At 44.9% G+C, this 27,730-nt stretch overlaps 1 protein-coding gene across 1 annotated transcript; it reads right to left on the bottom strand.

Annotated features, from left to right (window-relative positions):
- Positions 1 to 579: 579 nt before the first annotated feature.
- Positions 580 to 24,951, bottom strand: Rbp2 (retinol binding protein 2, cellular). The gene is made up of 4 exons (XM_005407783.1): positions 24,793 to 24,951; positions 10,277 to 10,455; positions 2,399 to 2,500; positions 580 to 805 (listed from the first exon to the last, which is right to left on the bottom strand). The coding sequence occupies exons 1-4, from the start codon at positions 24,863 to 24,865 to the stop codon at positions 755 to 757; spliced, it is 405 nt and encodes a 134-aa protein (XP_005407840.1). The 5' UTR covers positions 24,866 to 24,951; the 3' UTR covers positions 580 to 754.
- Between the last annotated feature and the right edge of the window lie 2,779 nt (positions 24,952 to 27,730).

Raw genomic sequence — 27,730 nt, 5'->3', positions numbered from 1 at the left:
TCTGCTTTGCAAAGGAAATGCTGCCTGGTGGTGGGGTTCCAGGCTTTTTGCAGACCAATGGAAGAGATGCTTGGACCTAAAGATGCCACGGGTCCAGCTTAAAAGACGAGTCACAGAACTTGAACTCAGGCCCCTGGCACAGCACCTTGCACAGGGCAGTGGCTGAAAAGGCACACTGAAGCTGAATGGACATGTGCTCAGTGACATGCTTTATAGCACAGGGCTTTTGCAGACAGCTGTGTGTGGTCTGCTCAGGGCAAGTTGCACACTGGAGGGCATACATATCCTTAAATACGATGTTGGAGAATTAATGTGCTACCCAAAGCAGTGTTTGCCAAATGGAGGATGTTCAAGAATTAATGGCCAGAGAGTGTTTCCAGGTAAAACAATCTACTCCTACCCCACAACAAACTAATGAAGAAAGAGACAAAATCAAACAAACAACAAAGCTGTGCAAAAACAAAACAAGAACCACCATGTAGACAGTTACTTCCTCTACCCATGTGTAATTATAACAGCTCTAGAAATAAAGGGAGATAGATATAAAGGATTTCACCACATGGGAGTGATTTTGTTTTGCCTTTTAATGCCAGGTTTCAAGGCGGGAAGACTATACCTGTCACTGTTACACACTCATTCAGTTTAAAACCCATCCAGGCACCTTAATGGGGCCGTCAGGAGTGGGAGGGTCCCCATGCCGATTCTGGAGGCTGGTAGAGAACTCCGCATGCTCTGCAGGCCTCCCATGCTGGCATCACTTCTTTTTGAACACTTGACGGCACACCTGGTCACCACAGGTCAGCTCCTGCAAATGCAAGAAAGTGGGTGAATGGCTTATAAGCCTGCCCTGCCTTCTGCCCAGCGCCTAGGTCTCTTGGTGTCTGGGGTTGGGGCTGGGGTTGGAATAAAGAGTCCACTTTGTCATCCTGGGTAAAGTGGATCTCACAGACCCAAGCAGCTGGTGTGCCCTGCAGGAAGCAGTAATTTGATTTTGACACTTGAATTGAATTGAGCTTGAGCAACTGTAAAAGTGAAAAAATGCAAAGAAATGACCCTCTTGGGCGGGATTTTCTTACTTCCGAGATTTTAGCAGTGGTTTCCTAATTTGTGAAAGGCAGCAAAGTCATGAGGAAGAGAAGGATCTAGTATGGAGGAATGTTAGGAAGGTAGGGGCCTGGAAAGACACTTGCTGGCAAGCTGTCCTCCACCTGTGGGGCTTTCTGGGCTCTGGTGATTACAAGGGCAGCTGTCAGTGGCACAGGCAGTGACAGGGCGTGAGCTGTAGGAGGGCTCCCCGGGCCGCCTGTGCAGCTGGCAAGGTCTGGCTTTTCATCCAGACAGAGAGCACCCCAGGCCTTATTTGCACCTCACTGATGCTTGAAGGAGAGGAGGAAGACTACCACACTCCCAGCAATTGACAATGAATCCATTGTCTTAGCCATGGGTACCATGGGGTCTGGCAGTACAATTAAAAAAATCCATCAACCAAACTAGAGCAGGTAGGGAAAACTGTCAGCACAAAATAGAGTGAATGACTCCCATATATCATCAGCTGACATTGGCTCTGAAATAGAGATAGCAGGTGAATCAAGGTTGGCTTTGAAGGGCACAAGGTGACCTGAATGCCAACATTAGAGCCTGCTACCTGCCTGACTCCATAGCTGAAAGGATGAAGGAAGGAAGGAAGGAAGGAAGGCAGACAGGCAGGCAAGGAGGGAGGGAGGGAGGGAGGAAGGGAAGGAAGACCCATTCATTGAATGAATCATTTATTTAATAAATAAATGGCTGAATTCAGGGAGTACTGAAAAAAATGTTCACTATTTGAATGCTAAGCCCATGAATTGCCTTGAAGACTGAGGAATGAAAAATTACGCTGTCTAGACACAGATACAGTTATTTAAGGATATTCGCCATGGCTCCTACTATCCTGTTCTAATACCAAATTAACCGAAAATATTTTGGGGCCAGGTAGACATACCTCCTGATGACAGGTCAATGTCCTCAGGCCCAGCTGCCCACCCCCTACAGCCCACCCTCCTCTCCCTACCAGGCTTATAATTGACAGAAGACCTGGTCTTACCCTCCTCCAGGGCATCTTAATTCTGTGGCTCACATTTCTCCCCAGTTGATCTTTAACAGGTTCCCTGCATTTCTCCTTGGATTGTGGCTTCCTAGCTCAGCATTTTAAACTTTCTTTTTAATTGCAGCCGTTCACGGAAACAGCCATATAGATTTCTTCCTGGAGTCCCCTGAGCCGGATGGGAATGGCTTTCTGACTGTATGACTATGTATATTTGGCTGGAGCTCAGGGCCATTTTTCTTGTTGCAGTGCCCAGCCAGGTGGCCACGGGAGCGTGTGTAAGCACAGTGGAAGGAGCTGGGCAGCCCCAAGACTTACCAGATACAGTTTGTCGCCCTCCACCCACTGCCTCCAGCCGCGGTTCTCTTTCTCTCCCTTCTGCACACACACAAGGACGTCACCTTCCCAGATGACCAGCGTCTGCAATGACAGGTTCCCAGGTGAATTAAACTTCTGGTCAGGGAGACTCCACAAGCTTCAACCTGTAGCTGTAATTGCTGAGGCCGCTGCCTGGCTCCTGCGTCCCACAGGGCAGAGCCCTGGCCTCCGTGACCCAAGATCCTTTCAATCTCATTTTCACAGGGCCAATAGCTTTTTCATCTCATTTTTCACAGGCATCCTCCATTCCAGCCACAGTTTGTATAGGCTTGCTCTGTTCTCTTTTAAGGAATTCTATTTGTAACATATGGTAAAGACAGCATTTCAAATCGGTGGGGAAAAGGTGATGAATTTGACTATTAACAGTGCAAACTTTCTGGAAGGGGAAAATACCTCAAAGCCAACAGATAAATACAAACAGAGAAAAAGAATTGAAGCACATCAGCAAAGACCTGATTCCCTTATATATAAAGGACTCTTGTCAATCAAAATGAAAAAGATCATTAATCTAATAGCTGATGTCAACCAAGGACATGAACCAGCAATCACAAGGAGAGAACTCCCTAGCAGATGACTTTAAACCCAAGAAAAGGTATTCACCCTCACTCATAATAAGATAAATGCTAATACGACTACTATTCAGGTATTCATCATGTGGTCAAAGGCCAAAGACTTTGGTGATTCTCTGAGTTGGAGTAGGGGTGGAGAAGCACATACAAGGCAGGTGGGAGAATATACATTTTAGAGAGAAAGTTCATATTACCTTTCAAATTACAAAAGTGCATATGTTCTTTGACATAGAATTCTACTTTAGGAATTTTTCCTGCAGGAGTCACATTGTGAGGACTGTCCCCTGGAGGATGGGAACAAAGGCAGGGAAGCTTCTAAGTAATCTGAGAGCCAGCCAGATGGCTCCGGTGCCAGCCTTTTCATATAAACCCAGAGGGTGGACCTGCTCCTGTGTCTTGGTTTCCTCCAGGCAGTCACGCCAACCTGTTAGAAGCACAGGGACATTGGCAGAAATCACGTTGGCCAACCAAGGTGAATAATCAGCAGCTGGGAGAAGCCTCGAGCCTGCTGGCAACCATGAGTACTCAAACTCTTGTGCACATATCTACAAATATTTCAACCTTCAAACTCCTTCTTTTTCTGTTCCCCACTTTCCCTCCTAATATCTGCAGTGAGACAGTCTGTATGACCCCCAGGTAGCCCGCCACAGCCGCCCTGCTCTGTGCCCAGATTAGGTTTGCCCATGTAACTACTGAGATAATTATGCATTTCTATCCGAGAAATAGACATGTATGTTCTGCCCTTCCTCAGGATGACCTGGATGCAAGTTGCTTTTTCCTTCTCAGTATACACAATCTACCTTATGCCTCTATGAACAGCATGATGCTAAGGACCAGATGTTTACTTTTCCTTCTATCTTGCAAACCCCGCTGGTGATAAACTAACCTGTGGGTTTTCCCCAAGATCAGAAAATGGTTAAAATTCTATAATTCAATTTGCTTTTAGTTGATGCCTTTCATCCTGTGTCAGAAGAGGTTTTAAAAACAGACTCAATTTCTTTAAAAGATCCTTAGGTTGAGGAAATGGATTCAGGTGAGGAGATCCATTGCTTCTGATGGAACAGACCAAAAGGGAGAGTGGCCCAGGGGTGGACAGGCCTGCATAGGATGGAAGAAGGAAGTCGCCCATGTTGATTTCCTCTCTCACAGTCTCCTTGTGCACTTGGGCCTGCTATTTAGTACAAGTCTGTTTTCTACAGGTTGTTAAATCCACCTATTTTTAAAATAATATTTGACCTTGACCATGTTATATACTTTATGTATAATTTTATTCCTCCTCATTTTACTCCCCAGTGCATTGCAGCGTTGTTTGTTACAGCAAAGAACTGGAAGCTTCATAAATTCTGTCAGTGGGTGGCTGGTTAAATACGGGGTGTTATGCAGTCATTGAAAGAATGTGGCCACCGAATCACGTTTGGGTTTTTTAAAATAGTAAAGGGCAGAGCCCTGTACATAAAACAAGGGGTTTGGGTGGGAAGTATATAGCCATGCATGTGCTTGTACATGTTCTGTACAAGGAGTTGAAAGAAACCGGTAGTAGCGATCATCCCTCAGGAAAGACTGAGCCAGTGGGCCAGAGTAGGGAGGAAATCTCACTTTTTACTGTTAAAAACGTTTTTAGGGGCTGGGGATTTAGCTCAGCGACACAGTGCCTGCTTGGCAAGCATAAGGTTGTGAGTTCAATTCCTGGTACTGGAAAAAAAAAAGAAAAATGTTTTTAACCATCTGCACATATTAATATTCCAAAAAATTAATTTAAAACTAAAATTTTATGCATTTTCTAAAGGAAAAAAAAAACTCTTCCTCCTGCAAGGTCTTCCTAAGCCTCATATGTTGGAAGATCTTACAGCAGCTCAAGTCACAGGTTGCTCCCTTTGCTCTTTTGGGAGGGATAAATGCCTGGAATACTCATTTGCTGTCACCCGTCTCTGGCCTTGCACTCTGAGGCTGCTCCCTGGAGATGAGAGGATTGTGGTCTCCAGTCAGGCCAGGACTGTATCTTCCATTCTCCCTGCTCCCATGTCACCTTGCACCTGATGGAGCCCTGCTACATGCTGGTTGAAGGGATGTCCACCTTCCTCCGCAGACAGCAAGCTCCATGAGAGAAGAGACTGCATCACTGTTCCCTTCTGAAACACCACGCTCAGCACAGTGATCAGCACTGCTGAATGAATCTTTGCTTGGATGATTTTGCTGAAGCAGAATCTTAAGGTACATTCACTTGTCTCTTTGCATTGCAGGAGGTCCCACATGTGCCTATCAAGGTCGACGTGATATAGTCCTTGTCCATCCATTCATCTGTGTTCCCATAAGGCTCAAAATCCCTGAGAGCAGGAAAGAGGCTCTGATTCATCATTTTATCTTTAGCTCCTGACACAGGTCTGGCATATAGTAGGCACTTAGTGAATTTCGCAGAAAGAAGTTGAGGAGAAAAATGTTAGAGCATGGGGCCTGTCCTAATATTTTATTTTAATAACTTACATTGGCCAGCAAGATGATAACTTATTTTGACCCTAAAGTAAATTGGTTACCAATGAATCATGGTAATACTTAAAATATTACAGACTTATTCCTACATAAAACAGACGGTGAGAGGCAGAAGGAAGAGGTTAGGTGAACTAAAATTCTATAATTCAGTTTGCTTTTAGTTGGTGCCTTTCATGCTGTGTCAGAAGAGGTTTTAAAAACAGACTCAATTGCTTTATTTTTTTTTTTTTTGTTTTTGTTTTTTGTTTTGAGACAGGGTCTTGTTATGCAGTTCAGGCTGGCCTTGAGCTCACTATGTAGCCCAGGCTGGTCTCAAACTCACAATGATTCTCCTGCCTCTGCTTCCCAAGTGCTGGGATTACAAGCACGTGCCACCACGCCCAGCTTCAATTGCTTTAAAAGATCCTTATGTTGAGGAAGTGGATTCAGGGGAGGAAAGCCATTGCTTCTGAGGGAATGGATCAAGAGTGAGAGTGGCCCAAGGGCGGGCGGCCTGCACGGAATCAAAGAAGAAGGTTGCCCACCTTGATTTCCCCTCTCACGGTGTCCAAAGTTAGCATCCATATAATGTGTCTTTGTGGTGAACTAGATGCAGTTACTATATCAGTGTTCAATTTGTATAGCTACACTATAGGATATCTAAGAGAATACAGTACCCTAGTTCTTTGAAAGTATATGCTGAATTATTTTGGGGTAACGTATCACATTGGTCAGAAAAAAACATATATTAGGAAGAGAATGCATGCAAATGATAAGCAACTGGAACAAAATGTTAGCAATAAGTGACTCTGGGCTAAGAGAATACCAACGTTCCTGGTTATATTCTTGTAGCTTTTCTATAAAAAATTGAATCACTCGCCGATAAGTTCTATAAAAAGGAAGTTATACAACCACCATTGTTAATTCCCTACCACTTTGTTTGTAACTCTGTATTGTCTGTATTGTGCTTGTGATATGTTGTAAAATGTTGTATGTCTGTTAATGTTTCCCTCCTTTTATCTTTAAAATAAAAAAAAAAAAAGGAAGTTAGCAGCTCTTTAAATGAAGAGCATTGAGGAACATTATTAACAGGCTTAGGGGCTCCCCTGCCCCTGTCCTCGTACAAGTGTTCCTCTGGCTTCCTGCAGGCTGGCCCCCTCCTCTGGCACTTCCTGTGTGCTGCCTCCTGAGGGGATAGTTTCTCCCCACCACCTGCTGCCCCTGCTCAGGGTGCTTCCCTCTCCTCCTGGCACTGCTACATACTACTGACTCTAACTGCAATTGACTACACTTTTTTTTGAGACAGAATCTAAGTCACTAAATTACCTCAGCTGGGTTTGACCTTGCAATTCTCCTGCCTCAGCCTCCAGAGTGCTGGAGTTACAGGTGTGCGCCATCATACTCAGATAGTTATTTCTTTATTGAGATACAATTCACAAATCATACAATTCACCCTCTTAAAGTGTGCAAGATGGGGTAACCATCATTCCATTCATTACCCCACAAAGAAACCGTGTACCTATTAGCAGTCACTATCCTTTCCCTCAGTCGCTTATCCTCTAGCAAACACTCTCTGTCTCCATGGATTTGCCTGTTCTACGCATTTCACACAAATCATATGATATGTGGCCTTTTGTAGGCAACTGCTGTTACTTAGCCTGTTTTCCAAGCTCATCCGTGTGGTCACATGAGTCAGTATTTCCTCTGCTTTCATAGCTGCATGATATCCCGTATCCCACTGCATAGATAACAATTATATTTTATTTGGAAGTAGTTTATGTATTTCTAAAGGGGCTTCTTAAAAACAAATCAGAATAGGCATTTGAAATATATATATGATCCATGGGAAGGAAGGCAGGTTTCTAGGTTCCTCAAAGAAGTGTCAACCCCGAGGCAGATGTGAAGCCAAGGCTGGACTGGCTTAGAAAGGGGCATTTCAGGGTCCCGCATACCTTTCCTCCAAGCTAACAAGTGGGGAGCTTTTCAGAGAGTTCCTGAGGGTAATCAAGGATTCGAGATATGAAGCCTACAGAACAGGGACATGAGGAGTAAGATGTATACACACATATACACACCCATATGTGTACACATATGTGAACACATGTACACACATGCACACACGTACACATGCACAGGCACACCTACAGAGCTGGTGTGTATGCTTAGGCATGCCACCTGAGTTCAAATCAAGCAGAAAAACAGACTCATCCACTCCCTGGTGTGCTCTTCCAGCTGAAGGGGTTTAGTCCAGTGATGAAAAATATATAGTCCTGAAGGCACCTGCTTTGCACTGTGGTTCTAATGGAAATGGACCTCTGACCAGCATCCAGCTGGGCAAACCTCCTGGAAATGTCCCACCTCACCAGTCTTCTGGTGTGTGTGTGTGTGTGTGTGTGTGTGTGTGTGTGTGTGTGTATCAGCCTTGGCTTTCTGCTGCAGACAATGAGGAAATGAGCCATGGGAAAGAGGGTTCTGTCTCTCTGCAGAGCTAACTGTTGTTCCTGTGGAGAGGAAGGGGAATGGGAAGTGGAGAGGCTGAAGAAGGGTAGGTGTGGAGAGCTGCAGTCCTTTGAGGGTCAGGGAAAGCCAGAAGAACATGACTTACTTCAGGTAGAGCAAGTTCTAGACCATCAAAGGTGAAAAAGAACAAGTCAGAGAGGACAGGCCTGCTTTTTGAGGGAAAATGAATTATTTTGAACTGATTAGGTTGGAATGGCAGAGTGATGTAAAATTCAGAGACAGATTTTCCTATCGATTCTGGTGTCTGGCGAATTGGCTTTTCAACCATGTTCAGAAGAGGCTCAGTGATCCATCATCTGCTCAGGAAAAAGGTTTCTACAAGCGGATATTCCAACATCTGGAAGCTTATGTTCTCTTATGACGGGGCTGCTCTGATGAAAGAACTCCCAACATGCTTTTTAACCTCTCCCTTTTTCTTTAGCAAGGAGCAATAAATGTAATTGAACTTGGTGACTGAAGTTTTCAATACTGCAGGACAACTTGATTGAAAAATGTGTCCTCCTCTCTTGGCTTCAGAGTCCCCCACCCAAAAAAAATTACGTTTTCCTCCCACCCCAGGAGAGGAGTCAGAGTTTGTGTCCCTTGATGTAGCGGAGTTGAGACTTTAAAAGAGCTCCTGACAGCACAGGGTGGTGACCTGCCCCTGGGACAAGTGCTCTCTCTATGGAAGGCACTTTGCTGGGGGCAAGGCACACAAAGCTGAGGATGGAATATTCAGCTCTCTCCTTTTTTAGCTTGAGAACCAGACAGAGGTTCTGTTGGCTGGTTTGGAGAGAGGAAAAGGCTGCTATGAATATCAAACTCCCATTCTTGTGCACATTGCAAGGGCAGCACCAGTCAAGGGCAACCATGCCCCATGACAAAGCAGTAGCCCTTCCAAGTCTCCTGGATGATGTAATCTCTGGGGTTCTGTAGGATGCAGGGGTTGGAGGAGGGTCATTATACAGGACTGAAATTGATTTCTTTGTATTCCTGTTTGGAGGGGACTTGCCAGGCATAATTTGATGTGGAAAATCAAAGATAGGCATACGGGAGAGTGCAAATGTGAACATGGTGATACGCTCAAAGATGGAGAGGGAGAGAAGCCGTTGTCCTCTCGCTCCCATTTTCTTACTGCTTACTAGTCTCTGCCTTATTTATGAGCAGTGCCTTTGGACAAGGGCCTGCTAGTTCCATAAACCCAAGTACTTGAGCTTTGAGATAATTTCTCCCTCCCTGCTTGCTTCCCTACATATCCAAATACAGTAGCCCCCTACATGCCCCCCTACATATCCAAATATAGCAGCCCCTTCATGTACGGAGGGTACGTCTCAAGATCCCTAGCGGATACATGAACCTCAGATAATACAGAAACCTATTTACACGATGAGTGTAATGTAGGTGGTTGCTAAGTGGTTAGCTGGTGGGTAATGTATGCAGCATAAACACGCTGGGCGAAGAAATAACACATCCTGAGCAGGATGCAGTAGACAGTGTGAGCTTTCATTCATTCTGCTACTCAGAATGGCATGCAATTTAAAACTTGCTACTTGTTTATTTCTAGAATTTTCCATTGTTTTGGATCTTAATTGACCACACATCACCGAAACCATGGAAAGTGAAGCCCCAGATAAGGGAGAGGTGCAGTAGTTCCTGTGACCAGGAGTCTCCTGATGCACACGGGGTTTCCTAGAGTCCAACCTGTCCGTTAGGGTGGTGTTAGGACCGCAGCTACCACCTTGCTGGAAACTCCTCTGAGGTACTAGAACTAGGTCAACTCTGACTTCATTTAGTCTACTCGTTCTTTGTTTTAACTGAATCATACTTTTCAAAAATTTTTTTTCAGCCAGTTGAGATCACCTAACCTTGAGATATTTCATTTAAATTTTCTGACTTTTTGCCGTCTCTTGAAAGGAAAACATACCTGACAGCCCGAGGCCTCATTCCCCTAGGGCAGTACGTGGTGGTGGCTGAGCAGGCTGTCCCTCTACACCAAGCTGTCCTGCCCAGCTGGTCACAGTAACCATCCCTGCTTGCATCCCTCCACTTTGCCTTCTTCACTCTGCCCGCCCAGCCATGCAGTAAATCCTGGAGACACTGAGATCCTTTAATGTCTCTCTAGCCTGTCTCTTCCTATACTGCTTTCAATACTTGTTCATTATGACCATTCTGCCCACTCCCGCCTGATCTTTCCCAGGTTGTTTCTATCCTTTTTTTAATTGAGAAGCTAAATAGCCAGCCCCTGTGCAAAGAGGATGCAAAAAATGCCAGCCCAAGCCAGTACCTTAACGTGCCGGCTGTCCAGGCCCTTTGTGTATTCATCAAACTCCACCCCGACAGTGAAATCCACATCATAGTTGCGGAATGTGCTTTGGGTCTTTGTCTTGAAGTTATCACCATCTTGATCAATGATCTTTGTCTGATTCAGCCGTACTGCGATCTTGCGGGTGGCAAAATCAATATCTGTTGGCAAAAGGGAGTCGCAGAGGTTATGATGTGCTCAGTGAGATTCATTTATTTCTTTAACAAGGCCAAATCACTCAGGACCAGAGACACAGATCATAGGCTGCATTTCTTTGCTTAAGCAAGAAACAAGAGCATTGGGCAACTCAGTCCATTGCCAGGAAACTGAGGAGCTTCCTGGCATCCCCATGGGAGCCCTGATGGGAAGGAGTTGCAGCAGGTGAGGTGCAACCCTGAGCTACAGCTCCCGACTCTTTCTCTGTGTTTGTCTCTGTCTCTGTCTGTCTCTCTTCCTCCCCACCACTTTCTCTTTCCCTTCCTCTTTATCCCTGCAGCTCTGTTCTCTCCAGCATACTGGATTCCTCCTGAGTTCATTGTACCAATTTCACGATTTTAAAGAAAAATGCTTTGGAAGTTACCCGTCTCAATCATGGATAAAGATGAAACTTTACATAGCAGAAAGAACTTCCATTTTTCCCCCAGGTCTGGGGGATTGAATCCAATACTCACTCTACTCAACTTTACTCCCTTTTGTTTTTTATTTTGAGATAGAATTTCATTAAACTGCCAGGCAGGACTCAGTTTGTGATCTCCCTGCCCCAGTCTCTCTATGTGCTGGGATTATAGGTGGACACTAACTTCTATTTTTAAATTGGAAAGTAGACTTCCTAAAATAAGACCATTCTGCCTCAGTTACAAGCCCCCAGGATAGTTTTAAGCATATTTTAGAAAATAAGCACTTGCTCAGAGATTTTCTTTTGTTGTGTTACTCTTGAAGCCATTACTACTCTTGGGCTATAACAGAATCAATCTCAGTATTTTTAAAAAACCCATTAGATGGCTTTTCTAAAAATGAACAAAATACAAGATATAGACTGGCCGCCCAAGATATGTGCAGAATTCACAGGCATAAATGTGAATTTATACCTGTGAATACTAATTGTTTACCTTTTTAAATAAAAAAGTTAGAATGAATCAGAGCAGAGAGAAAGCATATGAGGAGCCCCATATGCTCATGATCCAGATTAAATAATGATTAGGAGTTTCCCACATTTACTCTGGCTGCATCTTTTCTTTGCCTTCAGATTTTGCAGCAAATCTTACTCATTTCTTAGCAGTCCTTAGTACGTAACCGGGAGTGTGCCCTTCGGGGAGAGTGTTCAGTGGCTAAAGCCCTGCATGTAACAGTAAGCAGCTCAGTAAGAAGTAGGTGGGTAGTAAGCCCACCTACTTGCTAACCTCTGGCTGTTCACAGAATGTCACCCAAGCCAAAAAGTTGCTGCTCTGCAAAACAAATCCAGAAATAGAGTAAGGTTCTATCCATGCCATAAATAACATCAACTCTTAACCTTTAGGCAAATCATATTTGAGTACATTTATGCCTGTGAATTCTGCAGATATCTTGGATGCCAGTCTAAATCTTTCATTTTTTTTTTTTTAAATATACACCTAGAGGGTTTGCAAAAAACATGGAGACTGATTCTATTATAGCCCAAGGGTAATAATGGCCTCCACAATAAGAACAATTCAGATTTATTGAATGCTGCTTCACTGAGCATTCCAGCCTTCTCTGCGGTGACTAAATTTCATATTGTGCCTTGTCTGGTATGGGATAAATATATGTGTCCATAAGAGAGGCCAGCAGGTAGCAACAGTTCAGGTGTTCCTGTCAATTTGGAGCATTAACACTTTGCTACTCTTCCCATGGTAAAGCATCATTCCCCAAATAATTTCTCACCCATTTCCTTTTGAGTCCCCCACCACTACTAATTCTCTTTTTTAAAAAGACAAAGGAGAGACCAAACTGGCTATTTGGACCTCACTTTGGGCCAGTAGATTGATGATAGCTACTGCAGCAGTGAGTAGAAACACCAAAATGACACTCAGGATTTGGAGGCAGATTTATTTATGTCGACGGGCACTGATCAGGATCATTCCCAGAATATCAGGCCACAGTCTCTGGTGGTCTAGGGCTTATATGAGATGAGCAAACAGGAAGTACAGAGGCAGAGTGGCTTGTCAATGGGGAATTGGTGTATACAATGTGCATCATAGTGACCAGCTGTGCATCACAGTGACCAGCTGTTTCTAAGAGACAGAGGCAACTGGAACTGGAACAGGAACTGTTACCCAGGCAACTAAGAAACTGAAGTATACTGGCTGGCTGGGGGGGGGCATATTCTGTTACATTGCTAACTCACAATGGATTCACATTTGCACATCTGATTAGTCTTTTGAGCCCTAATTGTATGAAGTCAGATTTGAGTGTAAGGGAATAATTTTAAGTAACATTAGCTAGTTCAGGAGGGAAAAAAATCACATTGCCTATACCTTAAATTGAAAAGAGAAATAATTATAGCAGCCATTGATAATTTCCTACCAATCTGTCCATAACTCTGCAATGTTTCTATTGTTCCTATGCTATTTCATAAATGGATGTATGTTTATTACTATGTGTTTTCAACAACAACCATTCAGAATAGTCAAGGATTATTTAATTGATCACTCATGTAGAGCTCTATTTGTTTTCCCTAGAAACCACTTTGAAGAAACCAAAGTATAGTACAACAACCATTGATAATTTCCTACCATTTTTAGTCTGTAACTCACTATTATTTGTCTGTTTTCCTGAGAAACTATCTTGAAGATACCAATAGGTAAAATAACAACCATTGATATTGTTCTACCCCTTTGTCTGTAATTTGGTAAATCCCCCTATTACTATGTTATCCTTCTTTTATTCTTTTAAATAAAAAAAAAAGAAAAGAGAAATAGGTCAAGTTGGCAGGACCTAGAACACAAATGTCAGGGCCTCGCTTGCCTATCATCCCCTACTATTTATGCTATTTGTGGGGTGCTTTGTTATGTCTCAGAATTCACCAATGTGTCCCAAAGTTAGCTACCCATAAGATCACCTGGGAAAGTGTAAATATTGAGGATTTCTGGGTGCTACGGTAGGCCCAGAATATCTGGGTGGTAGTCTGGTGATGTTAGATCTTGGACTTCCTCATAGATTATTTGGAAAGATCATCCTGGTTTAAAAAATTTGAAAGCCACTGTTCAAGTACCTGTGCAACAGGTCAGAGGTGTGGGAGTAGATGTCTAGAGACTTGTGTGAACATACACAACCTAAATAGCAGGGGCTTGGTGATTAAATGGGTGTGTAGAGGGATCATGTAAGGAGAAGAAAATAGTAGTTTTGAGTTTGGATGACTAAGTTGAGATCCAGGGAAATAAAAGAATTAATTTTATGGGGTGCATAGTAACTAAATATATATAAAGTAAACATGGAACATTGATAATTTTGGGGGTGGTGACTAAGATACTCTTTGGTAAATATTCTTTTTTTTGGGGGGGGGTACCCGGAATCGAGCTCAGGACCTTCTGCTTGCCAGGCAACGCTTGTGCCACTGAGCTATATCCCCATCCCTTAAGATACTCTTTGGAAACTACTAGAAAAAACACCCATGACTGAACCTTTTTTGAGAAGTAAAACCTTGCTTCCCTCATCCTCCATACAAACACACAAGGTAAATACTGTATTATCTCCAGTTTACCAATGAGAAAACTGGCTCAGAGATGTGTCTTTGCCAATTTCACAATGATGAAGCAGTAGAGGTAGTACTTGAACTCAGGGCAGTCTTTCTCTAGGGCCATGCTGAGCTGCACAAGTGTTGGGAGATCCCAGTTAAAGCCCTTCTCATTTGTGTGCTGTACGGCTGCTTGCCACACAATAACTTCAGACTTGTTAAATTTCCCCCTGAGGACACAGGACTTTTGGATCCAGTAGACAAGTCTTTCTATTTGAGACAGGGTATGATTTTCAGGACTCTTGCATGCTGTCCCCTTCAAAAAGCAATTGTTTCCTGGGCCTAGGGCTCTCTATTATAAGTCAGTGCTGGCGCAATCCTACCTGGTGTTTTCCCTGACTCTATCCCCTGGACATTCTCTGAGAGCTTGCTTAGCTTCAGCTCTGTGGCTCATGGAATGTTCATGAGCACAGTGGAGCCACACAGTCTGCGAGCCATGGCACAGGAGGTGACGTAACGCTTCTCCACTGTGCAGTGAGCATCTCCAGGCTTCCCAGCGGTCATGCACAGAGGCCGGGGCTCCCGTCTGTGTTTGCCACAGGACTCAGTTCCAGTAGGAAGGTGAAGTGGTCAAATAAGTGGACTCGTGGTGAACTAAGTTTGGAAAGGGAGGAATTAAAACCAGGAGAAGCCAGTTTCTGCACTGAAGACCATCATGGAACTGCTTGTATAGGAAAAACACTTTGTGACTCCAACAGAGGGATTCCATGATGCAGACTTCTGCAGACTGGGGTGGCCTAGGGTAACTTTGTGTGGGGCGCCCAGCTTGCTGGGTGTTCTGCAAACATGACATGGAAAGGACTGAAAAGAGCCTTTCTGGGGTATTTATTTCAGCCACACCAGCACTGAAATCATGGACATGTCTCCTGTTTTAACTTTTCTCCCTCAAGGTAACTGCTGGCCTGTTTAGACAGGACAAAGTGGTTAAGTATTTCTAATTTAAAAAGGAATACTTTATTTTTTAATTTTTAAAAGCCACTAAAGAATGTCTCCCATGTTCTAGTTAATGTAAATGCATGCTTGTGGGAAATAAACTAGCAAGAGGTGAACAGGTCATATTGCAAGCCGTATTTCTCTCCTTTATCCCAGAGACACAGTTCCAGCAAGTCAGGTAACCCCTCTGTGTCTAATTCTAGTTTCATGACTGGACACAGAGGTTCAGATCTGGAAGCGGTAGAAAGCAGTGGTCATGGTAGAGCAATTATTAACTGGATTGGATTATTGCGGTATTGACGTTGGTAGTGTGTGTGACTTGTGGCTAGCAACCTGGGACAATGGCTCTACAAATAGTAGCTGCCACCATCACAAGCGTGTTAGTAAATGTGAGCTCACAGGCCAGTTTCCTCAGTGACCCACGTATTTTTCAGACGTTTCCTCAGTCCTTGCTGCTCTCCTGCCAGTCTTCCATGTCTGGAGAGGCTCATCCTCAGCCTTGCTTTCTGCAGTCTGTCTTGCCCTCCGATCCTTTTCCTCACCTGCCATTCAGGCCACCCAGTTATCTCCAGGACATACGACCTGGTGTTTTCCCTGATGTTTTCAAGCAATTGATTATTCTGTTCTCCCTCGTCTCACCCCTATGAAGACAAAGAAAGTGCTATCCCTTTTGTACTCAGTAGGTGCTCAATAAATGTTATCGGTGGGTTAAAGGAGGCGACATGGTCCAGCACAGTGGTTTTCAAAGTGAGCTTCCTAAGCCAGCAGCAGGAGGGGCAGCCTGGAACATGTAAATAGTACACATTCTGGGACCTACTCTGGAGCCATTGAGTAGAAGCTCTGCGGGTTGGGTCCTGCTTGTTCTTTTAAGCCTTGCAAGTGATGCTGTGTTTGTCAAAAATTTGAACAACTGGTATGAAAGAGTGAAGGGTAAAGGAAGGGCAGATCTATCCCTGAGTTTCCAGCTATGTGATTTTACATGCCACTTTCCCTTTTGGTGCTCCAGTCTTGTAGTGGTAAAGTGAGGAAAAGAATGATCACTTTATAGGGCTACTGTGGTGAGGCCTGGGTAAAAATGATGGCGAACAGCTTTACACAGTAGCAAGGAGCTTGAGGGCGTGTTCACAGTGTACCGGCCTCTGCGCTTGGCCTTATTTGTGAGTCAAATAAGGACCAGATTGGAATTCAGCCCAGAGTGAACACTGTAGGTCATGTTCCTGCATCTCCATAGCCATCTGCCACTTCATGGAGCAGGTCGAATGGTGCTGACCTACACCTCACTCTAGCTGTAGCCTGTCCTGTAGGCTGTTCAAGCAGCCTGCGGGACACCGCCCTGCTCAGCTCAGCTTCCTCCCGCTGCAGTGTGGAAGAAGTACTTCCTGCTCTAGCCCTCTGTGCCCAAGTCCAAGCTAGGCTACACCGTTCTGCTAGAGTCATAATTAGGAGATGGGAAAAGAAGGTCAAAGGTCATCTACTAGCCAAAAGAAACGAGGAGGCTCCAGACAAAAGTACAAAAAAAAAGAGGAAATTACAGAGAAATTTAGAATGGAACTGTTTCTTAACAAGCGAATCTATTTCACTCCGAGGATGTAAAAACTGAGGCTGAGAGAATTTAAGTGGTGGTTCAGTCACCCCGTTAAAACAGGGCTCCCAACAACTTCCCTGTACATACAGTCTGTTTCTCATTCATAACAAAGCCTCCTAATAAAAATTATTGCTTGTCCCTGGCTGCCTGAGAAAGTAGATCCCAGCTAAAAATATCTGTTGCTGAGAAAACTGGTTTGTCCTGGCGGCACCATTCCTAGTCAATCTTTCTGATCAGCACTGGGGGAATCTTCTTAGGGATTCTATGCAGATGAAATCAAGCATCGCTTCTTCCAGACTGAAAAATGGCTTGGCCTCCTGGCCACCCTTTAGTGTCTGCACATGGCCAGTTAATCATGTCACCTCCGCTCCACCCCAGGGAAGGGAGCCAGATATTCTGCTGGTGGATTCATTGTTGGATATTTCTACTCAAAAGGGTTTAACTGCAGCTGCAGAACACACACACACACACACACACACACACACAGATTACAAAAACACTTTCTCTTTGAACTTTGCCGAGAAAATTATTTTCCTGGTGTGGTATTTTAACACCAGGGTTATCCAGTATGTTTTATCTGCTTTTCTGGATTAAAGACATCCCTGAGCATGATTTATAGCCAGGTGAAATGAATTTCTATCTCAGAAGGAAAGGTCCAAAGCCAAGCTATTTCTGAATAATATATGTAGCTTATAGCTGCTACAGCAGAAAAAAAAAACACGAGGTGACTTTATTAAAGCATATTTTCATAACTGCATTTTGAACAATACAAGTCATAAAGTTGAAATATGAGTATGCTACTCAACATTAAAATGCTTTGTAATGTGCTTGTGGAAAAGAAAAAGCTAAAGGTGCAGGCTAAAAGGGCAGGTACTCTCTGTAAATGAAAGAGCAGAGATGCACAAGGTTTCATCACAAGAAACCTGAGAACCCTTTAAAGTGCGGCTTCAGTGGGCTTCAGACCTGGACTCCTTAATTCTCAAATCATTGGCACTTTCAGGCGATTGTGGGAAGCAGCATGGAACAGCAATCTTCTCCTTTTTTCCATACCATTTCCTCCTCCAAGGAACACATTTAGAGAGGATTAGACTGGCCTCTGCCTCCCTCCCGTGCTCACTCCCTCCTGGACAGCAGAGCCGGCTGGGTGGTCCAGGCATCTCCCTCCAGCAGCTGGGCATCACCTCCCCACCCACAGTCTGGTGTTTATCACTGGGATGAGGGTGAGGTGGAAGTGCTGGAACACACACAAAGGGACCCTAGGAAGGGACTTGGTTTATAGTGTCACCTGTCTTTGGCTCCTGTCAGCACTTTTCCATCTGAAAGTGCCACCAGATAAGGAAAGTGTGGTCTAAGCAAAGACTTTGACAAGGCATGTATGTATAACTTTGTTGACTTGTCAGCACCAGCAGGAATCTAGAGTTTGTGAGATAAATTCATCCTTGCTTGGGTCATCAGACATTCACTTAATCATCCATTCATTTACTTTTACCCAGGGACTCTGAATGACTCTCTTGCAAAGTTTCTGAGGGTTCCACCTGTCTACTTTGGATGCCTCCATTCAAATTAGCTTTCATTTTTAGAATGAAGCTCCTCCTCCCTAACCCCGTGCCTAGCACCCTGCCTAGAACAGTCCTGTGGGAAGTGCCTGGGTATTAGAAGAGATAGACTAGGCTGCTATCTGGACTTAGTCATTTCTCAGCCACACATGGTCCCAGGCAAGTGCCTCTACTCCTCTGCTTCAGATTCCTAACCCTATAAAAGGGAAACCATCCTTTCTATCTTCATCCCTGACTATACCCTGAGCAACAGACCTTCTACCAACATGCCAATTTTAATACCTCACTTGGATACACAGCGAGCATCTGAAATCACAATATACAAAACAGAACTCTTAATGCATTTTCCCTTGTCTCCCCACTACCCATTTCGGCCTGTATGATCACCATCTTCCCACTTCCTCAGGTCTATACCTGAGGGCCATCTTTGACTCTTCCATTTCCTCCCACTGCATATTCATCTGCAAGACCCTCAGCTTTATCATCAGAATACACGCCAGGCCTGTGCTCTCTTTTCTAGCTCTACAGGCACAATCCTATCCCTGGCCATCACCACTTCCTGCCTGGACAACACAGCAGCCTTCTATTGGGTCCCCTGATTCTTGTCTTGCTCTCCTGTGGTTCATTTTCCACACTGGAGCCATAGGGAGCTTTCAAGCATATGAAGAGGATCCATCCCATCTCCCCATCATAGGGTTATGGGTCTGCTCTCTGCCTCCCATCCCACCTTCACACCTTCATCTTCCTCCTGTTCCCTGCACTCCCAACGTTCAGCCTTACTGTGGGCATGCCCTCTGGAACACAATCGAAGCCTTTGCATTTGTCCCTTGTACCTGGAATAATACCTCTCAGCTTGAAGCCTTGGCTCCATTGTCACCTCCTCAGGTGACTTTTTCATTGTCCACCCCATTGTTCTTGTTTATTTTCTTTTCATTAAAGCACGTACCCTGTGGTGGATTGACCACTGGCGGTCAACTTGTAACACCCAGCTGAACTGAACCAGCATGGTGCTGGGTGTGGGAGGATTGTTGCCAGCAGCATAAGGGGCAGAAGTGGAGAAGTTAGAGGTTGTTAGAAGCTGTTAGGGAAGCTGTAGGGAGCTGTTCGTTTTCCTGGAGGAGCTTGTCATGCTGGCTTTCCTGATGAACTCAGCTTTCCTCATTGTGGGAGGAGCTCGGGACCTCATTGTTGCTGAGGATGGCTGTGGTACAGAATCACTCACTGCCCATCCGTTGGGGGAGCTATGGCTCTTACTTTGTGTGTCACTTCTTAGCTCCAGTGCAGATCCCTCAGCCTGCTGGAACCGTTCCTTTGTCCCACCTGGGTAGACTTTCTAGCTTCCACCACTGACCTTTGGGCCTTCCCAGCGCAGACTCATGAAGCAGGCCTGCACGAGGCATTGTCACGAGCTCTAGGTCTTTAACTGAACTCATGCAGGACATTGCCATGGGATTCAGGCCCTCAGCTGGATTCTTTGGTCTTTAGTGTGTGGACAGATTTTCTGCACTCTCTTTGTATATGATTCTTTGGACGACTTATAAAATACTTCTATAAACTATGAGTCCTGTATTAAATTATTCCTGCTTGCAAAACCCCAAACTACAACAAACCCCTACCTAAAATTATCTTAAACTGTTTGTTTCCTCCATCTCTCCCACTAGCAGGTAAATTCCTCATTCACTGCTGTGTCCCTGATGCTTCATAGGTGCCCAATACATTTGTTGGAAATGGAATCAATTAAAATGAATTAATGACTATAAAGCTGTAGCACAATGCTTATTCTCACATGAAAAGAATGTGTGCCCACACTCACTGCTGGTGCTGAACTGCAAGCTCCTAAACATTTGGGGGACTCAGGGTTGTGTAGCTTGTCTAGCACTTGCCTAGCAGGTTTGAGGCCCTTGGTTCAATTCCCAGCATCACCAAAACAAACAAGCAGACAAAGAAAACAAACACCAAAACCCAAAACCAATCAGGAGGGGGCTTTGTACACTGTAGGTGTTCAGGAAATACTTCCTGGTAGAAACCATTCAGGAGACAGCTGTTTGAGTTCTGTCTCTAAGTCAGCCTCTTTCCTACTGGAGCTTTCCGGAGATTCACCAGAACTGTTTGCAGTAGGCACTTCTCTGAGTGCAATGGCCTCTGTCCTCTTACCACAGCACTTCCTCTCTAGAGCCCATCCTTGAGGCTGAAGTCCACATGTATTACACCGCCTGCCTCTCAGACTCTTGCTGCATGCATTCCTTGTACTTCAGCTCTGGCAGAACAAGTCCATCTGGTCTCCCAGTCCCATGCCCAGGGGCCCTTGCCTGTTTCCGTCTCTGCATGGGGCACTCTTCTCCTTCCTTCAAAAGCCCACCCAGAAATACTCAGGAAGCCTTCACTGACACATATGCTGCATCTCCCTGTAACATCCTCTGCTACTTCTTGTTACTATTCTGTGTTACTCTAGCCCAGTGGCAGTGAACCTATGGCACGCCTGCCTCAGTGAGCTGTTTGTATCATTGAAAGCTCTAAAAGGTTTGCCAACAGGGCATCTAGCCCCTTGGGGCTCAAGTTACAGAATCACTCACTGCCCATCTGTAACAGATTATATTTTCTTAAATGACTGCATTTCATTCTACACAGTTTGTCCAATGTGACTTTGATATTCTTCCTGCTGAGGAAGCGAGGTTTCTGTTCCTGAAGGTGGGGCTTGCACCCCTTGGACTAGTAAAATGCTGGTGGGAGTGATTCCTTCTGGTTTCCAAGCTGGGTCATAAAAGGCTATGCAGCTTCTGCCTTCTCTCTCTTTGACCCAGCCAGCATGCTGTGAGGACAACTAGGCCAAATAGGGAGACCACATGTAGCTATTGACCACATGGCCACACAGATATTGACAAGTGCAGCTGAAGTCTCAGCCACAGCCACACATACATATAGGCAAGCAAGCAGCCCTGGCCACTGTCCAGTTGCACTGAATGGGAACCCTTCACTGGGAACCACCGGGGTGAACCTGCCCGAACTCAGAGCTCTGAGAGATGATAAAAGATGGCACTACGTTTTGTGAAAACTTTGCATACAATAACACAAGACAGGAACACTATTTCTGCGTAACTGTAACCTGACCAGTTTGATCATTGATACAAGTTTAATCTTATTAACAGGAAGCAAGTCTGGTTCTGTTTCAGATGGCACAGTCCCTGCTTCTACAAGTAGCTGCTGACACTCTGGCGCAGGAGCTGGGTGAGTCTCCATGCTAGGTAGGGTTATCGGGCTCCTTCCCCACCCGCCCCCCAACCTGCGTACTTCTCCTTCACATTACTGGAACCTCTTCCTTATACCTGCCCTACCTGGCCTGCCCTTCAAAATGAAGACCGCCCTCCCCAACCCTCTCTGACCTGACCGAAGGAGGACCTCAGGATATGCCAAGTTGTTCAGGGTGCAAGAGTTCACTAGCTGCCTTCCTCAATGTCAGAAAAGAGTCTCGAGCAGGGGTGGTGAGCCTATGGCACGTGTGCTGCAGTGGGTACACACAGTCTCTCTGCTAGCACTCAAGCCAGGTGTATGAGTATTTTTTCTAATCTAAAACCTCAGTATTCAGGATTAATTGCAGTGTTGGCACTTTGTGATAAATAAGTGGGTTTTGACTTGCGGTTGGGGCACTTGGTCTGTAAAAAGTTTGCTATCACTGCTCTAGAGCATTAAGAAACTACCGAAGCCTGAAAAGGCAGGAGAAGTTCAACCTTTGGCACTCACTCTTTGAACTCTTAATGACTTTGATAATTTGAGGCAAACCCAAAGGTCGCCGTCATGTGTCACTCTGCTGAGACCGAGTCCCATAGAGAGGCCAATGTGTGGAGTAAGTGACCGGAATAGTGACAAACTGCTGTGCTTCCCAGACCCGCATCTCAACACGGTTTCTTTGGCCCTAGGGAACCTAAAACCGGGTTCTCAGGAAAAGCCACCTCCCCAGTACGCAGGGTTAAAGTCTAAGAAGTGACGGCTTTTAGGGAATGGTTTTATACTTGGTGATGTTTACACATCTGGGGATTTGCAGGTCTCCACACATTCTCTTCCTAAATGCCAAGAGTCATAGCGTTCAAAAGGGCAAGAAAGGCAAGCTTCATTGAAGTTTCAGTGTTTGGGAAGTAACCTGCCTTGCAGCCTGGGTGTGGAGGAAACCGCACAGATCTGCTGGGCTGCTTCAGCAGATTAGATTGAGGAGAAGCCACATCTTAGCTGCTCTGCCTCACCTCCCTGAAACCTGTCTTCATCCACTGCCATTTCCTGCCTGGCTGATGTCCCCATGGTCGGGTGGGACAAATTAGGCACCCTATCTCAAGCATGGGAAGGTGTCTGTGGATTTCTGTGCAGAGCTCCTTGGGCTCAAGATGGGACAAACTCCTAAGACCCTGAGACACTGGGCTATCAACAGCCGGGGAAGTCAGGTACGAACCACACCCACCCTCTGTTTAGCCTACTGCAGTGTCACCTATGGGATTCATCTCAGCCAGCAAAGTGTCACCCACCCCTCTGCATGCAGAGACCCTGATACAAAGAGAGCAAATATTTGGCTTATTAGAGTGAGGTCAGTGCAGTATGATGTTAAACGGAAGTTTTGACCAATGCTATGAGACGTGTTTCTGGTAGTGAGAATTAGAAAGGCCGATCTAGAACCTTATAGAAGGGAGACTCACGAACACCACCTCTGTGACTTTCAGCCCCTCACTCACACTGAGGATGTAAACTGGTGTGAAAGAGTACAGAGGAAGGCTGCTTCTAGAGAGAGTATTTCTTGGAGAAAGTATGATGCGCTCTGGATCAATGCATCCCTCCCAAAGAGAGAGGGTGGTGGGAATGCCTGCCTCCCACCCAGAGCCTGAATAGATGGATGCTAAGGGCTTTGGGAGCCTAGACTATGCCAAGTCTGACAAAGAGAAAGAAAGCAGGGGTCACTTGTGGGTGATTTAGAACCAGATGGTCGTCAAAGAGGCAGTGGTTGTAAATCGGGAAAGAGCTGCCTTAATCCCTCAAGGTAATTTTTATCCTGTGTGTGTATATTGTGTGTGTTCTATGTGTGCCATAGACTAAACTTAGACTGGATTTTACACTCAAGCCATCACAGGCCTTTTCATTATTTAAACAAAAGCAGTGAAAGGCTCAAAGTTGCTTTCCGATGTATTCAGTGAGTCCAGCTTGCTCAGCAGACTGCTGAAACCTTGAAACTTCCAAATAGCACTTGCTTTCAATTATTCAAAACCACAACCGTAGCCAGCGCTATCTACAGACAGTGGTGCCGTTATCCCTGTTTGGTAGATGAGGAAGTGGAGGTTCTGAAAGTTTAAAGAAATTGTTCAAGTTTACAGAGTAGTAAGACTGCCATAGCCCCAGCTATGGTGAACCCTCTGCTTTGGCTTCCTCATTTGTACGTTATTGTTCCAAATTATAGTTTTGAAAAGAGCACCAATCTGTTGCCCATGGACAGGTTCACAATTTCACTTCTATTGGCCACCATGATGCTCAAAAGTGTGACAGAGCACAGGGTGGAGCCCTGGTAGAAGAATTTTGTCCTCCTTTTTCCTCCTCCAAGTATACAGAGGTAAAATTCTGATGGTCACCAGGAAAAAGAAAGTTACCAACATGTGAATATGAACAGAGCTTTACGTTCTGTAAATTATGGTACAGATCACAGGTCTCTTTTTATTGTCATGGGAGAAATAGTCCTCAAGCTAGAAGTGAATTGCACAGAAAAACCCATAATTTTCATTCTTGGAGAGACCTGCCATCCTCATATCCAAATTATTGGGCTTCTGACTCTGTAGCCATTTTTCTCATGTTGTTTGCGTGGGATGTTCCAGTGGGATAATTCCATACGTAGAGATATTTAAAGCCGGGAAATGTGGTAAGGGGGTGCTACAGAGAAGAAAGGACAAGCAACAGAGCTGCCCTGAGCTCCCCTCTGCAGACTCACCCCTTTACTTTCCTGTAGACCTCACAGGCCTAAGAGGGCTACATGTTTCTGCCATCCTCAGAAGAGACCCACCTGTTCTCAACTGAAGACATAACTGGTTGGTAACCCTTGGCCTAGAGCCCAGCTTGGAAGTTAGAGGGAGTGTGAGTGGTTGCACCATATGACAAAACCCTCTCCTAACCCTCCGTGACCCCGATGTTCTCTAGGCTGGGAGACTTGCTACCTGCCCCTTTCCTATCTTGCCATTACAAGCCTAAAAAAGAGAAAGCAGGGAGCATTGGTGGGTGACATTAGAGCCAAATGATCATTAAAGAGGGAGCAGTTGTAAGGCAGGGGAGGGTGTCTTATTCCCTCAAGGTAGCTTTTATCCTGTGTGTGTGTTTGCTGTGTGTGTGTGTGTGCGCGCGTGTGTGTGTGTGTGTGTGCGCGTGTGTGTGTGTGAGTGTGTGTGTGTGTGTGTGTGTGTGTGTGTGAGTGCTCCATTCAGCATGTGTTTTGTCTGAGATGGCTACTGTGTTAAAGACATTCTGAACATATCTCTTTTATTATTATTTCCGATTTGCAGATAAGGAAACTGAGCCCCAGAAGTGTGTGCACTGCTGTGCACGAGGAGTGAGGATTTGCATACATGTCCGCTGAACTCCACAGTGGCACCGTCTAGAGGACCAGACAGTATCACCCCCATCCCCTTCCTTCCCCATCCCGTCCCCTCCCCCTTACCCAGAGCCTTCATGTAGCCTTCAAAGTTGTCATTACTCTCCATCTCCCAGGTTCCATGCTGGTCTCTGGTCATGGCGACAGCCTCTGGTTTGCTGTGGGTGTATGGTGAATGCTAAAAAGGCAGCTGACGCATGGAAATGGGCCACTTTTATAGCTTGGTGAGCAGGTTTATGCATCTGAAGACAAGATAAGATAGGGTAAGAGACAAAGGCCATGAGCACAATCCAAAGGAACTTTCCTTTGCTTTACAAAGTGCAGCAGTAGAAGGGCCAGCCAGGCACAAAGTCCTGGTGTGGCCAGGCGTGTGTCCCAGTGACCTTGGCCATACAAGAGCTCTGAAGCAGCTCACTGTTGTCTGGCTGAGATCCCATGCAGAACGCTCCATCATCCTATTCCTTAGGAAAGCTAACACCCAGGGTCCACCCACATGCGCTGTGGGTAGGTGGCGCTTGGGCCATAAACCTGGGGTCTGCCACACGTGTAAGCAGCACGTCTCACCCAGCTGGAGAAGCTGAGAAGATGTAAACACACACCCGTGCAGCACTGCTCTGCTTTGCCAGGGTGTGTTCGTACTTCACCTAGTTTTAGCTTACAAGAGCTCTGTGACTGAGCGAGTGACTGAGTCAGGATTCGGACCCAGGTCTGTTTGGCTACAGAACTTTTTTCTCCAGAATGTGCTGAGTCAGCTTGTAAAGAGGCCCGGGACCTGACTTGGGAGCCTGACTCTTCCTGCTTCTCCGAAGGGTGTCCCTGGGCTCCCAAGCAACAGGATCCCATGAGAACAGCATGTGCTGGGAACCTGAGTCTAGTGAGAGCAAGCTGAGCCTAGCAGGAGGGCAGAGGGAGAACAGAAGGGCAGTCAAACTCTTCTTCAAGACCCCAGAAGCAAGCCGAGGGTTGCCTGGGCCCAGGTGGGACAATAGCTGGCATTTGGACAAATAAAAAGTTCAGGGTTGTCTCCAAGTTGGCTATCCCAGGGGTAAGAAGATGATTTGGTTTATAGCTTGACATCCTACTCTGAGATGCGGGGTCTCAGCAGGGGCCCTCACACTGTGAAGAGTGGAATGGAGGTGTGGCCTGTGCTGGGTGTACCGTGAATCCCTAAAGTGAGACCAATTTTGATGAGGACGCTTTGAAACTCTAATGTATGTATTGTTGTATCATAAAATCTAATTCACTGGCTCTGACTGTGTGGTGGGCAGGGTATAAAATAGCACATTTATCTTTCAGCACCGAGTGAGAAATGGCCCAGCTGTGGTCCAGAGGTCAACGTGGGATAAAGGGAAGGGGGAATAAGGGAGAAGTACTGCACAAGGGAAATGAATGAAGGCAGCAGAGATGGACAGAAAGGGGAGTCGCCCCTTGAGGTCTGGGGAGAAGCTGCTACAGGCTGAGCACTCAGCCTTCAGGTTTGGAGAAGCGGGTCTTCCCCTCCAAACTCAACCATAAGGGCCTCCATGTCGTCCTTCCTATCCCAGCCAAGTGCCTAAGGAGCGTCCTCTGCTAGAGTGTAAAGAAAAGCTGGCCTGATAGGCGGAGGAGCCTGGGGGCAAGAGTGGGGTTACTAACTGAAGAAAGTGAGGGGCTTGGGTTTTAATGGACATGGAGGCATTTGTCCTGGTTTAAGGCAGGAAGTGAAAATATGTATGGCTGCATAAGGTGAAACTCTTGAAGAGCTACTCTTTTGTGAGAAGGTAAACTAGTCAAAATATGCTGAGACTGCAAAAAAAGTTTATGTACTTAGCTTGGAATCTGCATGAGTTAAAAACAAATATTCTGTCCTGCTTTGACTCCAATTTGCAAACTGAATCTATACTTCTAGGCTAATCAAGGATTCCTTCTAAAATAGAGTGATGAGCCAAGTGTGGTGGTGCCCACCTGTAATCCCAGCACTCAGGAGGCTGAGGCAGGAGGATTGTTGCAAATTTGAGACCAGCTTGGGCTACAAAGTGAGCTCAAGTCCAGCCTGAACTGCATAGCGAGACCTTGTCTCAAAAAAAAGAAAAAAAAAAAAAAAAAAAAAAAAAATTGAGTGATGAGCTTTTAACATCTTTACTTAGCCTAGAAAAAGTAAATATAAAAATTATCTGGAAGGATACACCTTGAAAGTAGTCCAACCCTTATAACAGAATTGTCTGTTATAGAGCCATGTCCAACGTAGACTATAACTCAAAATTATAAAATATGTCTGAAACGAATCCAGCAGAGCAACCACCAGCAGAAGCGTATAGTTAAATTAGATTTCCAAGTGTCTTAGCTAATAAAGCGATCAAAAGCAAATTAAGTATTTTAAAAATGGTTAAAATAATTTAAAAGCATTTAAAATTAACCAGAGGAGTAAAATAAAGCCTTCAAACAGATTAAAATAACCAGAGTATTACCAGAAATTAAAAATATAGTTGTTAAAATTAAACAGGTAATGGGTAAACAACTGATTAAACCCTGCTGAAGAGGGAATTTGTGAAAACTTCTCAGAAGGTCCATAATGCAGAATATACTGTGGTAAAAATTTAATGAATATAGTATAAAACTTAAAATCCTCCAAAGAGAACAATAACACACAAACTATGTATAAAAGAACAAGGAAATGACCAGATCAGTTAGGGTTTTCAACACCTGGTGTAATGCAGCATGAGAACATTACCTTATGGTGGTCCAGGAAAATAGTTCTGAGTGAGAATTCTAACCCTACCTGTGTCTCATTCCAGTATGAAGATGCATCTGAAGCTAGTCAGTTTCTGATACAATAGCTTCAAGCTGGAAGCAACTTAGATTTCAATCCACAAGTTAATAGATAAATGAATTGTATATATTCATACATGGAATTCTACCCAAGAATAAAAAGGAACATTTTTCTAATACCCAAAATAATATGGATGAATCTCATAGACATTAAGCTCAGGAAAAGAAGATTGACATAAAAGACAACATACCATAA

Source organism: Chinchilla lanigera, unplaced genomic scaffold (genome assembly GCF_000276665.1).
Source record: "Chinchilla lanigera isolate Chin_1 unplaced genomic scaffold, ChiLan1.0 scaffold00107, whole genome shotgun sequence".
NCBI lineage: Eukaryota > Metazoa > Chordata > Mammalia > Rodentia > Chinchillidae > Chinchilla > Chinchilla lanigera.
The sequence above is the reverse complement of the archived record's forward strand: the minus strand, read 5'-3'. Positions and strand labels throughout refer to the sequence as shown.

Excerpts from the sequence above, each read along its gene's own strand:
- Rbp2 (XM_005407783.1), bottom strand. The coding sequence starts at position 24,865 with ATGACCAGAGACCAGCATGGAACCTGGGAGATGGAGAGTAATGACAAC. Across the intron at positions 2,501-10,276 it reads TGGACAGCCGGCACGTTAAG|ACGCTGGTCATCTGGGAAGG; the intron begins GTACTGGCTTGG and ends CTGTCATTGCAG. Across the intron at positions 806-2,398 it reads AGGGCGACAAACTGTATCTG|GAGCTGACCTGTGGTGACCA; the intron begins GTAAGTCTTGGG and ends TTGCATTTGCAG.